At 38.0% G+C, this 18243-nt stretch overlaps 1 protein-coding gene across 3 annotated transcripts in view; it reads right to left on the bottom strand.

Annotated features, from left to right (window-relative positions):
- Window positions 1-457: 457 nt before the first annotated feature.
- Smarcad1 (SWI/SNF-related, matrix-associated actin-dependent regulator of chromatin, subfamily a, containing DEAD/H box 1) overlaps window positions 458-18243 on the bottom strand; it is a 72588-nt gene continuing 54802 nt past the window's right edge. For all 3 annotated transcript variants that reach the window (XM_059257904.1, XM_059257905.1, XM_059257906.1), the window contains 13 exons: window positions 16183-16282; window positions 15182-15241; window positions 15011-15086; window positions 13135-13270; window positions 12458-12595; window positions 9418-9513; window positions 9208-9325; window positions 8770-8891; window positions 7272-7460; window positions 6521-6639; window positions 5319-5501; window positions 4152-4261; window positions 458-1734 (listed from right to left, as the gene is read on the bottom strand). In XM_059257904.1, the coding sequence (XP_059113887.1) occupies window positions 1673-1734; window positions 4152-4261; window positions 5319-5501; window positions 6521-6639; window positions 7272-7460; window positions 8770-8891; window positions 9208-9325; window positions 9418-9513; window positions 12458-12595; window positions 13135-13270; window positions 15011-15086; window positions 15182-15241; window positions 16183-16282 (1509 nt within the window). In that variant the 3' untranslated portion in view covers window positions 458-1672. The remainder of the gene's footprint in view (window positions 1735-4151; window positions 4262-5318; window positions 5502-6520; window positions 6640-7271; window positions 7461-8769; window positions 8892-9207; window positions 9326-9417; window positions 9514-12457; window positions 12596-13134; window positions 13271-15010; window positions 15087-15181; window positions 15242-16182; window positions 16283-18243) is intronic.

Below are 18243 nucleotides of genomic sequence, written 5' to 3'. Positions count from 1 at the left end.
CTTTACAAAGGTTGTGAAATACAACAATGATCACAAATATTTTTATTAAGCCCGAGACATAATAACAGAATATTACAGGGAGACTCCAACTACATTTCATTAGAAGAAATATGACTATAACACAACAAAAGAGTCTACTGTGGGAGATACATTCATACAGAAAAGTTAAGAAATTCACCGTGGCTTTAAGAGGTATGTTTCCCAACAACTTGCTAAGTGATCTGGGTACTGTGATCAGGAGGTAGCACGGACACCTGCGGATTCCTGGTAGCCCTGTAGTGCTGATATATCTGATATATTCATACAGCATCAAAACTATATCTACTAAGTCAGGAGTTCCGAGTCTTGGGTACCTAAAAAAAAGCACTGTAGAAGCCTATCAACCTTCTAACAGCTTACCTAGCACCTTAGCAGTCAGGACGTCTTGAAAAGTATGAGCTCCAATAATTAAGAAATCTCTCATTTATAAATAAGTTTATTTATAATGATATTTACATAATAAAAACAAAACACATAAAACTCACAAGTTGTACAAAGAATCTGGTGTATAATAAAAACAGCAATATAGACTGACAGGCAAAATGTAAAGGAACAGTTAATAAAGCCTGAAATATCATACAGACAGTTTTACTCCTAAATTTCATCTTGTCACCCACACTGATCCAGAATTGAACAATGGCTTCTCTTCAGTGGTCTTGTATTGGAAATCCTGGGAACTGGGAAATTATATTTTGGTAAGAATTTATAATGACCTATTTCTACACAGTACCTAGTGCTGCCTTCGTGTGAAGTCACGTGCAGTCTCCTTTGAAGTGAGGAACTTGAAATTAACCTGTTCTGCTGGCCTAGAAGAGCGTCCCCAGCACTTGCCGGTCTGTGTGTGGGAGCAGGAAGTATGTGGACAACTGCAGCAGAAGTGACTGAGCAACAGCAAGAGAAGCAAAAGCGGGAAAGGAAAGAGATGGCAGCACACACCAGAGCAGGCGGTTAGTGAGCACACACGTGCAGAAAGAAAGCGAGAGGAGGAATGAGCCACAGCGCAGGAAGGAGAAAGGCTTCAGTTACTACCCACTGGAAAACAACTTAGTGCCTAGGCAAACAAATGTGTCTTAACACAAGTAGGAAGAGGACCTGGGGATGTTAATAGATGGAATGCCACCTTTCAATTCAGGCTAAGTTCTTACTGACATTGGTGAACATCTGCTTCAAATAGCAATAAAATGAAGGCTAAACAACCTATACTGCTTCATTCTTTAACATAATAAAAACTTCAAATGAGACAGGCAAAAACAAGACGTAAGCATTGTCAAATAAGGCACATGTAAATCTACACACATTATCCAGTGAAAGACAATATATATATATATATTTGGAGGTAGAAATAATTACAAAAATACTGACATTTCTAAAGCATTAGCATATTTGTTACAAACAATCACCAACTAATCCCCATTCAGAAAACTGCTTTGTAAAATGATGATTCAACATCTTCAGGATGTGAATATCTGGAGAATCCAGTTAGTGGCAAAAAGCTGTCCATACTATGAGAAATGCAACATGAAATTATAAAAAGTTACAAATGCTCATAAACCCCATGGTCACTGTGATGTGAATGTCCTTGAGTGCACCAAGTTGATATTTCCTCATCAATCGGGACTTCTGAGTTCTCCCTTCACAGGCCCATCGACGTTTTTAGTAATGTGGCTATATCTGCTGGCATATTCCCTTCATCAGCTGCAGGTCAGAAAATGATGTGAAACGTTACACAGAAATATCCAGGCTTCTAAGACATACTTTCTTTCTTTTTTTTTTTTGTGAAAACAAAAAAACTCATTCCCAATTTGTTTCAGTGCCATCTCATTAAAAACCTGCCCTTAGGGGTTGGGGATTTAGCTCAGTGGTAGAGCGCTTGCCTAGCAAGCACAAGGCTCTGGGTTCGGTCCAGCTCAAAAAAAAAAAAAAAACAAAAAAAAAACAAAAAACAAAAAAAAAACCAACTTGCCCTAACCATGCAACTGAGTTATTCATTTCCTAATTACTGGTAACGGCATAGCTGTGAATGAAGTCACAAATATTTCTGATGTGTGCAGCAGCCATAAACTACAAATGACTTTGAGTTACACAGCTGAAATGAAGCACAATGAATCACTTCTCTCACAAAACTACAAGAGTACTTTCACCTGCAGTATTCTCTGGTAAAAGACACAAAAGTGTGGGGAACAGAACACTAGACACACCCTTCAGGAGTTCCTGGATCCCCTTCCCCCCAAGCTTATTCAACAGACCTGAAGACAGTCCATGGCACCAAGTTTTAATACTTGTCCTAAACTAACTGGTACCACCCTAAAGAAATGCAAGGAGAGCAAAGCGTGTCTTTTCAGGGTAAAGATACTACAGACAGAACCAAAGTAACATCTAAAGGGTAAACTTTAGTAGGACCCTGGTTTCAAAAGAAAGTAACTATAAAAATATTATAAGGGTGCTGGCAAGAGATGGTTCAGCATTTAAGAGCACTGGCTGCTCTTCCAAAGGACCTGGGTTCAATTCCAAGCACCCATATGCTGGCTTACAACTCCAGTTCCAGAGGATCTGACACCCTCTTCTGGCCTCAGTGTAAACTGCACAAAAGCAGTGTACAACATACATGCAGGCAACACACACACACACACTCATAACAAAGTAAATAAATCTCATTAAAAAATATATTAAAAAGGCAACTGAGAGAAATCTCAGTAGGAAATGTGATTATATCTGAAAATCACTTGTTTGCAACAACTCAGAAAGTGTTTGTCTAAAATCCTGAGTGCTGGAGGAGAGGGAGTAAGCACAGACTGCACCCATCAAAGCTGTCAGTCAGTGAGCTTTTCTTCATACCATCTTTCCAGCATTTTTATATCAAAATTTCTGTATTAAAAGTTCAAAAGTGTAATTAACCAGTTGCTTTAAGAAAGAATCCCACAATTTTTATCATAAAGCAAAGGTTCTCCACTTAATACAACTAGAAGGCTTGTTGAATTAGACGACAGAGTACCATCACCACAGTTCCTAAGCAGGTAAGTGCAATAGAGAATTTGGAAATCTCCATTTCAAACTGGCAGGTGCTCAGGTAATACATGTAACTGCAGAATCTGAGCCCAAGACCAGCTGTAGAGAAACAGACTAAGAGGAATCATGCTTTAACCATGCTGTCAATACACACACTCATCTACAATTATGACTTCATTCACAGGGCAAAAGAACTCGGTGTGAGAGGAAGGAAGGAATACACATACTCTAGGCCCAGCGTCAGCACGTTTTTATAAAAATGAAAGCAGGCCACAGCTAAAAACACAATTATTACAGTTGAAAGTAAAAAGGATAACATTGTATCCTTAGCTTTATGGGCAAGAAATAAAGCATCTCCTGCAAACAACAACAAACAGGTAAACACCTTTCACAGAACAAAGGAAACACACAGGGGAGGAGGACTGTGAGCTCCCCAATGGGCTTGGATGAACTCATGAGCTTAAGAAGGACTCTCAACAACTGAGCCACCTTTCCAGCCCCATTTGCACATTTCTATCTCTTCAGTTTTAAGTTATGTGACTATACTACTCACTAAAAATTATACACAAGAATAAAACATTTAAACTTAAAAAACTTAAAATTATCTTTTTTAACAGTGGCATAGAAAGGAGTCATTTACTTGAGGTTTCTAAGGCCCAAGTAATTCAATCTGAAAAATGACATTAAAAATTTTAAGTGTATTTTATTGTACTCTATTTTGATAAATATTTACTAGTAAAAATAAAATGATCTAAGTATTAGGGCTCTTAAAGTTACTTACACTATAAAATATGTTTTTAACCTTTTGAGTTGATACTGTTACTCATTTAGTGGACAAATCATAAAATTGTGAATGAAGCTATAGATCAAACTTGATTTTATTTTGAGGATATTATGGTGTCCATCATACGGATGGAAGAGACAGACGTTTTCAAAATCAAGGTGTTTTTTATCAATTCTGGCAAAAGAAATCTTAGTTACTGTTGTATTTGACATAAGTATGCACATCTTTTCCTATTTTGTCCTCCAAATCATACAAACTAGTTAAGATCTCTGGTAATCTATACCTTAATAAATATCAGCATTTCTGCTTACAAAGAGCTTACCTTCATCTATTGTGGTCATATCTTGTTCTAGTTTCAACTTCTGTTGGTTAATTTTTAGCATGGACTCTTCAATGGTTCCTTGGCTTATTAATTTAATAACTAATACTTCTCTAAAAATAAATAAACACATGACATGTCCATAGGTCACTAAAGTTATTTAGATAAATATTTCTAACAGTTCAACAAGAAATAATAAGAACAGTAAGTAAACGACTCTGATGGTTAGAATAAGAACACCCCCCCATACGTTCATACATTTGAATGCTGAGTCACAACCAGGGAGCGGTACTATTTAAAAGGACTAGTAGGCCTAAGAGGTGTAGCTTTGGAGGAAGTGTGTTACAGGGGTAGGTTTGAAGTTTCAAAAGCCCATACCAGGCCCAGTGTCTCTCTGCCTGTGGACCAGGATGTAGAACTTTCCAGTACCACTCCAGCACCCACATCTACCATGCCTGCCGCCATGCTCCCCACCATCACAACAATTGATCAAGCCTCTAAAACTGTAAGCAAGACCCTAATTAAATGCTTTCTTTTATAAGAGTTCCCTTGGTCATGGTGTTTCCTCACAGCAATAGGACAGTGAATAAGAAAGACCCATAATTAACTTCTTTTATTCAAACTACTTGAGACTGGCATTTAGAAGTATTAAAACATCCAGACATCCATCCTTTCCTACTGATCCAAGAGAACAGAAAAATATGTGTGCTTTGAGAATTATTGATAAAACCTCATTACAATGGAACTGGAGATAGTCTGGTGATGGAGCATTTGCTAGACAAGCATGATTGCCTTATTATATTTTTCTGGTTTATTTTTAGCTCAGGTCTCTATGGAGCCCAAGCTCACCATGAACTTGCTCTGTAGGGTCAGGGTGGCTGGCCTGAACCTTGTAGCAATCTGATTTAGCCTCTCAAGTGATGCACTTATAGGCTACCACTACTGATAATATATGTCTCGTAAACTGTAGAACTAATTGGGATGGAGGTAGGAGGCTGATTTAATTACTAGAAAATGAGTGAGTACACAGTACTTTACATAATGGATAGCATCAATGTATGTTGATTAAAAAACAAAACCTAAAGTATCCAGCACACATTCTGTACTAATTATTCTGTACTAATCAAGCCAGCATTTGATGAAGACCAAATTTTAACTGACAATACTTACTTAGTCTGCCCAACTCTATGGCACCTGTCTTCTGCTTGTTTGTCATTGTATGGATTACAATCAATGTCATGAAGTATGACAACATTTGCTGAAGTCAGATTTATTCCTAATCCACCAGCTTTGGTTGACAAGAGAAATACAAAGATATCCATATCTGTATTAAACTCATCAATTAGATGAATCCTATAAGACAAATGGATTAGGTTCAATTTCACTAAATGGTAAATATGTAGAACTGAAAACAATCACTTCACATGGAAAGCAAACCTAGGGGCCATACATACATTTTCTTCCCATTACATCTACTTTCTTCTGTCCTATGTCTGAAGGACCCTCTCATTTCAGTTCAACCATTCCATTTGATTGATTGAAATCCTATTTTATTTTTTGGGTACTTTGGATTTGGCTAAAGAATACTCATCCAGTCTAACTTTCTCAGCAGTCTGACAGCTACCAGTAGACAGCAATACACCAGATGAACCAAGAACTGCATGATCTAATGGCATCCCAGGATTTGTTTGCCATGACTTTGACTGTTAACACTAATACGGGGGGAAAAATTCACCCTAGCTGATAAAAATAAACCAAGATACAAATGCCACTTAAACAGACTAGAAAAATTATTCTACTTTCCTCATTTTTTAAAAAACCTGTAAAAATTGGTTTGGGGTTTGTTTGTTTTTTGGGGGATTAGGAGGGGTTGAGAGTGGGCACAGGAGCTAGGCTGGCCTCAAATGTTAGATCCTCCTGCCAAACAAGAACTTTTATTTTTAAAAGTTTAATAAACCTTCAAAATATGAAAAATCTGAGCTTAAAATAATGTTGATTAAACAGTAAGATGCCTTAAACATGAATAGTTTTTACAGGGGAAAAATTCAGGGCTGAGGCCATGGCTTGGTTACAGAGTGTTTGCCTAGCATGTGAAATGCCCTGGGTTTAATCCCTAACACTGGAAAAATAAAAATACATAAAAGGGGAAATTATGAAAAGCACACAATTCTCACAGTTTTCCAGAATATACTTGTATACAATTCTGGAAAAAAAAAAAAAATTAAAGGAAAACAAGACACACACACACATACCCCGTAACAATATGAAATAACACAGCCTGAAACTAACTTATAATGAGAAATTTCTATGATGCTCTCTCCATTAAAAATGCTAGCAGGTGCACAAATGTGGTGTCAGACAGTAATACCAACCTTTCTGAAATCTGAGTCTTTCCATCTAATCGGAGGTACCGATGTTGATGATGCTTTAAGAGAACCTCTAATATATCCAGCATCATGGTGAACTGGCTGAATAATACAACTCTATCACCCTGTGGAAATACATTTATGGATTAGAAACAGGAAAGTAAAACCATTACACTACCCAAAGCCTTGAGGTCTACAAAATAAGGAGTTCTTTAAAGAGCCTTTTGGCAACTTTGCAGAAAATTCTTCATGATAAAATTATTTAGTGTTCATTAATTTTTTTAAAATAAAAATCAAATAATGATACCAAGGATAATTGTATTTTTTCCTTGTATATGGATAAATTCACATTACTTCTGAACTTCAGTAACTGAAATTTAACTGTCAGGTTTTAAGTTGAAGGCTTGATTATTATCTCCTTTTTATAATGAAACAGCATCATTCAACGAGCCCAGCTACATAATCACTATTTGGACATTAACACTGAAAATTTAAGCTATTTCATACAAATTGCAGTATCATTTGAAGAAATCAGTTACCTTTGAAATGATAATTAATATTTAAAAAATTAACACATATGTGATTTAATCTGACTTTTATATTCTCTTTGAAGTTCTACAGAAAGAAAGATATGTAAAGCAAATATTCTAAACACTAAACTGCCTGGGACAACAACAAAGGAGAGTCATTCTTTCTAATGCTCTCTGCTTCAAAACTTCAGCTGGGCAGATACACAGACAGTCATCCTTTTAAATACCTTCTGTTTCAACTCAGACAAGATGCATCCTAAGGCTCGGAATTTCCCAGAATCTAAGATCAAATCCATGTCTAACTGGTAATTATTAATGTGTCGATACTGTTTACAAAGTACATGTAGTTCAAAGTCTGTCATAACTTCCATGTCTTCAAAGATCAGGTCAGGGTTAGCCTCACAATGTGTAGGTTCCTTTTTAAAATGAAACACAACAAAACATAATACATAATTTATAATATGATGAGAATAATTTAGTAGGAACATTCCACATTTGAAAAAATACCCAAACCAGACAACGTTTTAGTACAACAGATTAAGAATAAGAAATGAGTATTAATTTGGGGTATCATTCATAACTTTTCTAGAGATAGTATGTTCAAACACAGAGGAAAAAAATTTTTCCTTGTATTTGTCTGAATATTTCTTATTAAGCTAACCATTACTGCCACACAGTAGTGGTGCATGCCTTTAATCTCAGCACTTGGGAGACAGAGCTAGGCAGATCTCTGAGAGTTCGAGGCCAGCCTGGTCGACAGAGTGAGATCCAGCAAACTACATGGAGAAATCCTGTCTCAAAAAACCAAAACATTACTAACATATAAAAACACCCTTTGCTCTTACTATATAAATAATTATTCCACAATTTGGAATTTAAAATTGAATAAAAAAATTCAAAATAACCCTGGTAAAGTTATCTAGAGGTTTACAGGAAACAAGAATAGTATCATGATGAATGCTAACTAAAAATGAGTCAAAGTAACACAGGCAGAGAGTCCATTATAGGAATTTTTCGTATTTTTTGTGTTTAAAATGTTCCGTAAGTTTAAAATATCAAAATAATTAAAAGACAACTCGTTGCATTCAACACAGATTTGTCTCCAAAAAGAATAAGGGGTTAAGAAAGAATGAGTCTAAAATAAAGACTAAACTGACAAGAAGAAAAACACAACAAAGGAATAACAGTGGAGAAAGTAAATGGGGAAACTGTCCCATTAACCAGGACACATATCTGAGGGATCTTTTAGTTTGGTTTAGTTCTCTTTTATAAAACTTAAAAATGTGTTTTATGAAAGCCTAGCTGAGAAATTAGCAAACTTTTCTCATAAAGGGCCAGGGGTCAACTGGTAAATACTAAGTATTCTGGGCTTGGTAGGAATACTATTCTGCCCCTACAGTGAGAAACCCTAAGAGAACAACACAGATAAATGGGCATGCTTGTGTTTTAACAAGAAGAGTTATTGGCCCAGTTTGCTGACTCTAGGCCTAATGTATGCCCTTTCTCTTTTGTCCCTCAAATTATCTTTGCCTATAAAATGTATTAAAGGATAGGGCTATAGTATGGATGATGAAGAGCTTGGGTAGCATGTGCGAGTCCTGCAATGGTTCAAAGGTGAATATGCCCAATGTTTCAGTAGCCTGACTCTCAGCACAAGACCATCCTAAACATTTCCCAGTGTTGTCAGCAAAGCTCAGTGAGAGTATAGCATAAGCCCTTCCTTACCTTCAGCATTAGCTGAGACATCTCCTTCAGCTTCTCAGGTGTATAATACTGACGATGTAATAAAGGGTGATTGGCCATTTTCCTCAATTGCATCATGACGTTGCACATTTCTGTGTTTTTTTCTGTGATCCAAAGAATACACATTAAAAAAAAGAAATCAAAGTGATAAAGAACTATTACTAAAGTCTACCTCAGTATTTCTTTAAGCTAGGCAATGGTAGTAGACACCCAGCACTCAGGAGGCAGAGGCAGGCAGATCTCTGTGTCTGTGGCCAGCCTGGTGTACAGAGCTAGTTCTAGGACAGCCAGGGCTACCCTGTCTTGAAAACGAAAAGAAAACGTCTTCAAATCCCAGTTGACTTTTTAAGAAGATAACCCTAATTACCACAGGCCCTAGTCTAAGGTCACTTTCCCATACGTTGTGGAAGTCAGATGTACCTAGGTTGTTGATGGACTTCTTCAGTCTATTGAAAAGGCCCCAGTAGAGCTGCTCCTGCTTTTCTGACATTGCACACAGCTCAATCTGATCCTTCTTAGGAGGCAGCTGCTTGAGAACCTGGGAAAGGAAAATCACTTCATGACTTTTCTAAGAAAACAGAATTCTTAAGAAAATAATTACATCCCCAAAACACCAAGATGAAGAATTACCTCCTCCTTCACTCTTCTGAGAATAAAGGGCTTTATGATTTGCTTTGCGTGTGCTATTCTCTCCTTCTCGTAGATGCTCTGCTCATCTACTGGTTTCTAAGCAAAACAAAAACATCCTTTAAATCATCACAACAATCCCATATTACAATATGCATAATCTGCAGACCCTCGAATCACAGATGGGAATGCACATTTGACTGTCTGGGCTTCTCCCCCATGTAGTGGTATGGGTCAAACTCATGGCCTTGGATAAGACAGGCAGGTGCTTTACACTGAGCTATTGTCTGGGCCCAGAAAGTCACTTTTAAATTCTGAGTTGTAATCTATTTAAAGCTCCATATATATTTGGAGGTTTCATGGTATATTATCATGTATTTTACTGAAGTAATAAATCTGAACCAGACTAGTTGATATTTAGACCCAATCATTCAATTCAGTCACTGACTGAATAAATCAGATGAGTGTACACGTTTAAAGAGGGAGAAGAAGGGGGAGGGGGAGGAGACAACAAACCCATGTCTTTGCAAAAAAGGAAAAAAAAAGTCTTTCCCAAAGTCAATATAATGTGATGCAAATCACAGGAATTAAAAACAGGGACAGTACCCAGTTAAAGCTGGTGCTTTTAAAGAATTACACAGTAGCCAGGCGGTGGTGGCGCACGCCTTTAATCCCAGCACTCGGTAGGCAGAGCCAGGCGGATCTCTGTGAGTTCGAGGTCAGCCTGGTCTACAGAGCAAGATCCAGGACAGGAAACAAAACTACACAGAGAAACCCTGTCTCGGGGGAAAAAAAATTACGCAGTAAAGCTTTATGTGGAGGGTCCTCTAGACTCATAACTTAGAGCTGGAAGAGTAGTTCATAAAATCTTCCAGTCTATTTCTACAGTTGCACATCAAATGGGAGCAATTAATCAGTAAACATCAAACAGATAGATGATATGCAGTAGAACATTCCATAGAAACGATCTTATAAAAAAAAAAATACAGATCTGGAGTCTAGCAGAAATGGTGCTCCAGCTCCGTGGAGAGGTACCAAGTGCTGGTGGGCACTAGGACCAGTGGTCCAGAGATAAGCCAGGTTTATAGGAACAGACTAACTAGCTCATAGAGCCCTGGACACGTAGCAATGGTTAGTGCACATTGCAGTGGAAAGATTAGTGTGGCCCTCAGCCTAACAAGTGCACAGCTTTGAACAAGACACTCACATCACCCCCTGCAAAGCTGACAGGCCATCCTGGAAGGAGGAATAAAAAGAGTGTAAGAGTCAGATGATGGGAATGAGGGCCATGAAATGCTGTCCTATGGGCAGAGCATGGCCATGGCACTCATGAACTCACAGCAATGGAGACACACTGCCTAGGGGCCTGCATGAGACAGAGCCCCTAAATATTTAGTCACAGATGGGAGCAGGGGTCATTAGGCCTGGTCCAGAGGAGCTAATAGTAGTCAGAGCTGCTGGGGAAATCAAAGTCACTGCATTCATGCTATAGACACTGGTGAGTTATCTATGCTCCAGTAGATAGAGATTTGGTTAAGCCCAGTGGGTTGCCAAGTAAAAACAGTAGATATGAAAGTGGGATTAGCACTTGGTGACAAGAGGGTAGCAGATGGAGGTAAGGGGTTAAGAGAGAGCTGGGGGATGAATATGACGAGAATGCATTATAAACATTATTTTGAATAATAATTTATGAAATTATTAAAGAATAAATTAATAATAGTAAAACAATAAGGTGGAGAACAACAGAGGAAGATAACTCATGTCAACCTATGGCTTGAACATGCACATGCACAAACAGAAAAGTCAAAGAAGGCCATCTTAAGGATCTTAGGGGTGGGGTGTTCTCTCAAGCTTCAAGCAAGATGCTCAAGAATGAAGCTGCTTAGATAAGGTCACTCACTCAGCTCAAAGCAAAGAACTGGAACCCCCTGACTCCAGTTAACTCTCTTAGCTCTGCAGCAGGTGGAGAAGAAGAGCCACGGAATGAAGCAGTAAAATGGAGCTTGCTGCACAAAGCACTGGGCATCTTCACATGCTCGTACTCTCTATTAAAATCTAACAATTTAATAATGATAGTTTCTGTAGTCATGGACCACAAGAGATTCTTATGAAATGCATCTAAGTCTGAGAACACACTATTTTCCCTCTCATCAGACTATACATGGTAGACTTATAGATCTAAAGGGATGTTAGGAAGTCACTTGGTTAGTATCAGGCTTCTGGGTAAGACCTCTAGGCTCTACCCCCCAGAAGCCTCTGGCTTCCCAAAACAGTACCTAGGCAGACAAGATATCTGGGTATCTGAAAATCCTAAACTCTAAGACCCTAGCTCTAGCTTTGGAAAGGCCAGTCACCCTCTCCAAGATGGAGGACCTCTCTGGTTTAGGTATTAAGTACTAGATTTCAATCTTTGTCTTTTAGTTGATAGTATTATACAAGTTTTTTTTGTCTTAATAATGGTATTTTGAAAAAAAAATAATGGTATTTTGATAATAATAACTGTATAAGATATTAAAATTCGTAGAAGCCGAGCCGGGCAGTGGTGGCACACTGAAAAAAAAAATGGTATTTTGATAATGATAACTGTATAAGATATTAAAATTCGTAGAAGCCGAGCCGGGCGGTGGTGGCACACGCTTTTAATCCCAGCACTTGGGAGGCAGAGCCAGGAGGATCTCTGTGAGTTCAAGGCCAGCCTGGGCTACAGAGTGAGTTGCGGGAAAGGCAGAAAGCTACACAGAGAAACCCTGCCGGGAGGCGGGGGGGAATTAGTAGAAGCCGAATAAAGGATATACAAGGAAAAAAAAAAAGACGTATTTACTCAGTTTGTTAGGAGATACTGAAAACTCAAAACTCCTGAATACTGGTCATAGAATTGATCATTATTTTCCTCCACACTGTGGTGGATATATTTATACAGAGGTATACCAAGTACTTCAGCTCACGTGATAGCACGTGTGCCATGGAAACAAGAGTAAAAGACGAGAGTCAAGAGTCTAGAACACCACCTCCACAGTTGGGGAAAACAAACATGCATGCTCACCGTTTTTGAAGAAAACATTCTTCGGATTTCACTGGTGCTGCTACTAAACATGTGTGGCATAACAAAATTCAGCAATGACATGAGCTCTAGCAGATTATTCTGCACAGGTGTACCCGTGAGCAGTAAACGGTTACTGGCCTGAGAGTGAAGACAAAACTCCGATTAGTGTTCTTTAAGCATCTCTCCCTCCCTTCTTGTCTACCTTGTCCAGCAGAGAACACAAGAAAATTATAATCACTAGCAGTTTTACGTTCCATGTAGACGAGAGCTGAGATACTGATGTCAGTTACTAACTGTACTTCAGGCAGAATGTGAAACTGCTGGTCACGTTTGGAATGGAGCAATGTCTATGAGGTGGTGAAAGATAAACCATACTTGATATGTAGAGCCTGTTGTACAAACTGAAGCTCATGTGCAACACAGTACTAAGAGGTTTTGTCAGTTTTTGGTTTTTGGTTTTGGTTTTCTTTACATTTTTAAAGAATTACTGAAGAAAAAGAAACAGAAAACAAGTGCATGACAGTGGCCACAAGGCCCACCAAACAAGAAGACCCTTAAAGACAAAGCATGCTGGTTCCTTGATATAAAATTGTGTGTGGGCGCGCGCTAGCATGTGCGTGCGCACGACGTTAGGAAAGGTAAATTTTATCACAACCATTTATAAAGCACATTCTCACATTAATTGTCATTAGGTGCTGGTATCGGATAGAGCCCATATTCTTCAGCATATGGCCTTCATCAAAAATTGCGTAATTCAGTTTCAGCCGTCGAAAGAGACTGCGATCATCAGAACTGCTGATTGCACAATTATACCTGGGGCAAAGAAAATGAGTTGTTTCAGATTATACCATTTAGACGCTTAGAGTTTATTAGGATACAATGTAATGTCAGTTTTAAAAACATTTTTCTTAAAAATGTATTTTAATTACATTTATTTATTGTTGGTTATGTAATTACATTTTTGACACCAAAGGCATAGGTGTAGACATCATGTTCTTTCCTTCCTCACATTGTAAGGTCCACGGACAATTGTCTTACCTACTAAACCATCTCACTGGCCTCTAAATTATTTTCTTTTGACATTTTGAATAGTTCTAACAAGATAGCAATAAACAGTCAGCTCTCAAATACCAATGTATTTTTACTGAATATTTACATATGTGTAACCCAAATTATGCAGTATTAACCAAAAAGGAAATTGAAATGTCACAATATTAGACAACTCTGACACACTTGGGAAGCAGCAAATTTGTGAATAATTTAGAAATAATCTAGCACTGCTGTATACTTTGCCCCAAAAACTTTTCCAAGAAGCAGAGTAGAACACAAAGGTGAAATAGAAGAGGGTCAAAGAACTACCAGTCAACACCCAAGAGTTCAAGACTAGATATAGGGTCTTTTGACTTAAGAAAAAAAGGATAAATCTCTTCCAAGGGGGTGGGTTGCATAGACAGCTCAGCAGTTAAGAGCACTTCTTGCTCTTGAACAGAGGACCTGGGTTCAGTTCCTAACACTTGCACTGGCAGCTCATAGCTGCATGTAAATACAGATCCAGGGGATTGGAACCCCTCTTTTGGTCTCTGCTGACAACTGGAGGCAAGTGGTGCATATACACACACTTAGGCACATATGCTCATACATGAAATACCTTAAATCCTTAAAAAGGAAAAAGGACATTTTGGACAAATTCAACAATGGACTCCTGTAGAAGATGGCAGTAATAAAAATTTAAATGCCCTATAAAAATATTAAGCTTTCCACCACATATTTACACTCATAGTTCTAAGCACATAGTGACTATTTAGATATGCTAAAACTGGCTGTGGTGCCAGCCTGACATCTCAGCACCTGGGGGAAGGCAGGAGGCAAAAGGATCAAGAGTTCAAGGATGTGCTCAGCTACATGAACTGAAGACCAGCCCACCTAAATGAGACTACCCAACTCAAAAAGGTGAAAGACACAAACAAAAGGAATTAGTTTCTTTGTATTCCTTATTCTGCCCAAATTCAGATTTTTCATTTAGAGTAGGAGATTTCATTATATTTATTATCTACACTTATTTGCAAGTTACAAATATAAATTACTGGTATGGGATCTCGAATTTTATCTTAAGCTTAACAGAGTTTTGTTATGCTCTCAATTAAATGAACAAAAATTTTACCCCCATTTTTTTTTTAGTGAGCTAGCAAAACCAAACAAACTCAAACAAAAAGCCTTACACAATAAATTTAAAAGGAAGTGCCTTCATTGTTAGCATAAATCACTCTATCACTTCTGTTGCACAGTCCCAGCATAAACTAACTTACACATTACTACTACAAGGTATTTTTCTAGCTGAGCATGGTGGTACATGCCTTTAATCCCAGTACTTGGGAGGCAGAGGCAGGCAAGTTGGAATTCAGCTTAATCTACATAAAATTCCAGGCTAGCCAGGACTGCATAAGGAGACCCTGCCTTTAAAAAAAAAAAAAAAAAAAAAAAAAAAAAAAAAAAAAAAGAGGACTATACAAATTCTCTCCACCTCCCCAAATTTTCTTCGTAACAATTACTCACGTTGTAACAATTACATTGTAATCTTCATATTTATTATGGATGTTGAATCTAATTTGTTTACGTTCTTCTTGAGAACCTAGAATTTTAAAAGGAAGCATACTTTGATTGTATTTGTGTTTAATTATATATTTTAATTTTGAAGAATTTTAAGATGAAAACCAAATGACTTACCATAGTAACAGAGCACATTTAAAGTAGGACACCATAAGTTAACTTCTCTTAGCCAGTTATCTATAAAACACAAGAGATGATTTGAATCTGCTATTATAGGATTTCTATTTATGAAGTCAATTTTGCTTTGACAACAGCACTATGAATATTACCCCTCAGGACTAAAATGAGAGATTCTGAAGCGGCACCAAGGTCAGGGGAAGGAGCAGAAAACAACTTCAGTGAAGTGATAATTCCAACTCAGGGAGAGATGGTCTTTACTTTATACTTATATGCACAAAACACTCTCACCTCAACTTGTACATTCAATTAATTGTGAAAGAATAGATTAATTACTTAAGCAGGAATTAAATTACATACTTCTAGATTCAAATATTTTTTTAAAAGTTGGGCAGGGTAGTAATGCCAGCTACTCAGGAGCTAAGCCAGAAGGATCACCCTAGTCCAAGAGTTCATGGAAGCATGGATAGACAACATAATAAGAGTTCCTTTCAACCCCCATCCCCTAAAATTGTATCATGCTCTTTTATTTTTTGCATTTGGCTATTTTTTGTTCCCCACACAGACCTTGTGTAGCCAAGGCTGACCTCAAACTCACTACACATATGAAGATGACCTTGAACCCCAATATTTCTAACTCTATTTCCAAGTACTTAAGATTACAGGTGTGTGCCACCATACCCCACTCCTCTGACACTAAAAAGTAATTTATAAGTATTATGAAACCAAAATAAATGATCATGTCAAGTTCTTTGAAAATATTGTTAATGAACCCAATCTTTCCTCCCTCCTTCTCCCCCACCTCTCTCTCTCTCTCTCTCTCTCTCTCTCTCTCTCTCTCTCTCTCTCTCTCTCTCTCTCTCTCACACACACACACACACACACACACACACACATATACATGTATAAAAAGGAGGAAGTATATTCATCACCATAATCACCACATATACACACTAATATAAACCATCATGAAACAAAGAGTTGTCCCCGTATTTACAAACCTATGGTGGAGGCTGGAACAACAATCAAATGAGGCCCTTTATTACCCTCCTGAAAGAGGTATGCCAGGAATGCAATGGCTTGAATAGTTTTTCCTAGGCCCTAAAATTAAAAGTTTAAAAGACAATATATAAAAATTTAGAGTGAATGAAAATAAATAATTGAAAGAACAAAAGCAAAAGTAGTATTTCTGGGCAGGGTTGATTTTTCCATTTACCATAATCCACATCTGAGAATTTCTACAAAGTTCTTAGTCCTCAAATGAGTTGAGTAGAACCTACAAATGATACTATACATATACTACAAATGATGGATCTTAACAGTTGGTTTATACATGACACACATTTAATAGGAAAGAATTTTGCATTGTATTAGGAGATTAATTTCTGATTATTATGGGCCCAGGACTGTGGCCTAGATAGACTGAGCTATTTCCTAAATAAAGCAAAACATATACTTAACTCTATTGCTCTGCAACTGCACTCTTAAGGATAGATAAGAAGACCATGTTACATGGCAGTTAAAAAGAAAACAAACTCTGACATAATGGTAGCAGATGAACCCCAGCAGCATCATGTTGTACTGAATGAGCCAGACAGAATGACTGTACAGTGTAGCCTGAGGTCAGCCTCTAGTGACAGGTTTCAGAACTGAGGCATAGAGCTGGGCTTGGTGGATCACATCTGTAATCCCAGCCAACTGGGAGGCTGAGGCAAGATGATCTACGTCAATTTAAGAACAAACAGCTTGGGCTATAATACAAAAAGTTCCAGGCTGGCTTGGGAAATAGTGTTAAACCCTACTTCAAAACAAAAATAAGGCACAACATAAAAGGTCACTGAACTAGCACTTCAAGAGAGCTAAGTAGCACCAACCAACTGTTGGAGTCCTAACACTCAAGGATACAATATTCAGAGGACTGGCCGTAGGAAGAGGTTTAAGGTAAATGCAGTCTTGAAGGTGGTGTCCTAATCCACTCAAAATGATGTTCTTTTAAGAAGAAAGAAACCAAGGATGGCACAAAGGGGCAAGGACATCTGAAGACACAGAAACAATGTCAATGCTTGCAAGATAAGAAGAGAGGCCTTGCCGGGCGGTGGTGGCGCACGCCTTTAATCCCAGCACTGGGAGGCAGAGCCAGGCGGATCTCTGTGAGTTCAAGACCAGCCTGGGCTACCAAGTGAGTCCCAGGAAAGGCACAAAGCTACACAGAGAAACCCTGTCTCAAAAAACCAAAAAAAAAAAAAAAGAAAAAAGAAAAAAAGAAGAGAGCCCTTAAAAGATGCTAGCACCTTCATGTTAGTTTCTAGACTCCAGAGCTGTGGAAAACAAACTTGTATGGTATGATCATGGTATTTTTGTTTTGACAAACTTAAATATCAGACAACTTACACATTTGTGCTTTATAGATAAAACTTCACATCATATATTTTTTGATACCAAATATAATCTGAATATAGAAATGAAATATTTTTATTACTATTAGTTCTGAAAGATTATGTCATCTGGTAAGAACTCGATAGCCCGTGGAAGGCAAGGCTGACATTCAATGCCCAGGTCTGATTCCAAAGTTCATTTATACAACTGTCGGGCTCTTTACAATTGATGTTTGTAAGCATTTTGAAATGCCTCAAACATTACTTTAGTAAGTATAAAGTGACAGTGTGAGGCTGGGCGGTGGTGGTACATGTCTTTAATCCCAACACTCGAGAGGCAGGGGCAGGTGAATCTCTGTGAGTTCGAGGCCAGTCTGGTCTACAGAGCGAGTTCCAGGACAGGCTCCAAAGTTACACAGAGAAACCCTGTCTCACCCCCAACCCCCCCTCAAAAAAAGTGATAGTGAGAATATGCATTACTACATTTATTCATTTTTGAGACTCCAATGCACGACATGATTTAATGTACTCAGTGTTTATTCACCGGACACAACCTTTTCTTTGTTTGCTTGCCTTTTTTGTGATAGGGTTTGCACGTAGCCCATGCTGGCCTCAAACTTGAAATCCTCCAGCCTTTGTCTCCCAAGTGCTGCAGGCAACACAGCCAGCATATAACTCATGTACAAT

Source organism: Peromyscus eremicus, chromosome 3, assembly GCF_949786415.1.
Source record: "Peromyscus eremicus chromosome 3, PerEre_H2_v1, whole genome shotgun sequence".
In the NCBI taxonomy this organism is placed as follows: Eukaryota; Metazoa; Chordata; class Mammalia; order Rodentia; family Cricetidae; genus Peromyscus; species Peromyscus eremicus.
This window is presented reverse-complemented; position numbering and strand designations above follow the sequence as displayed.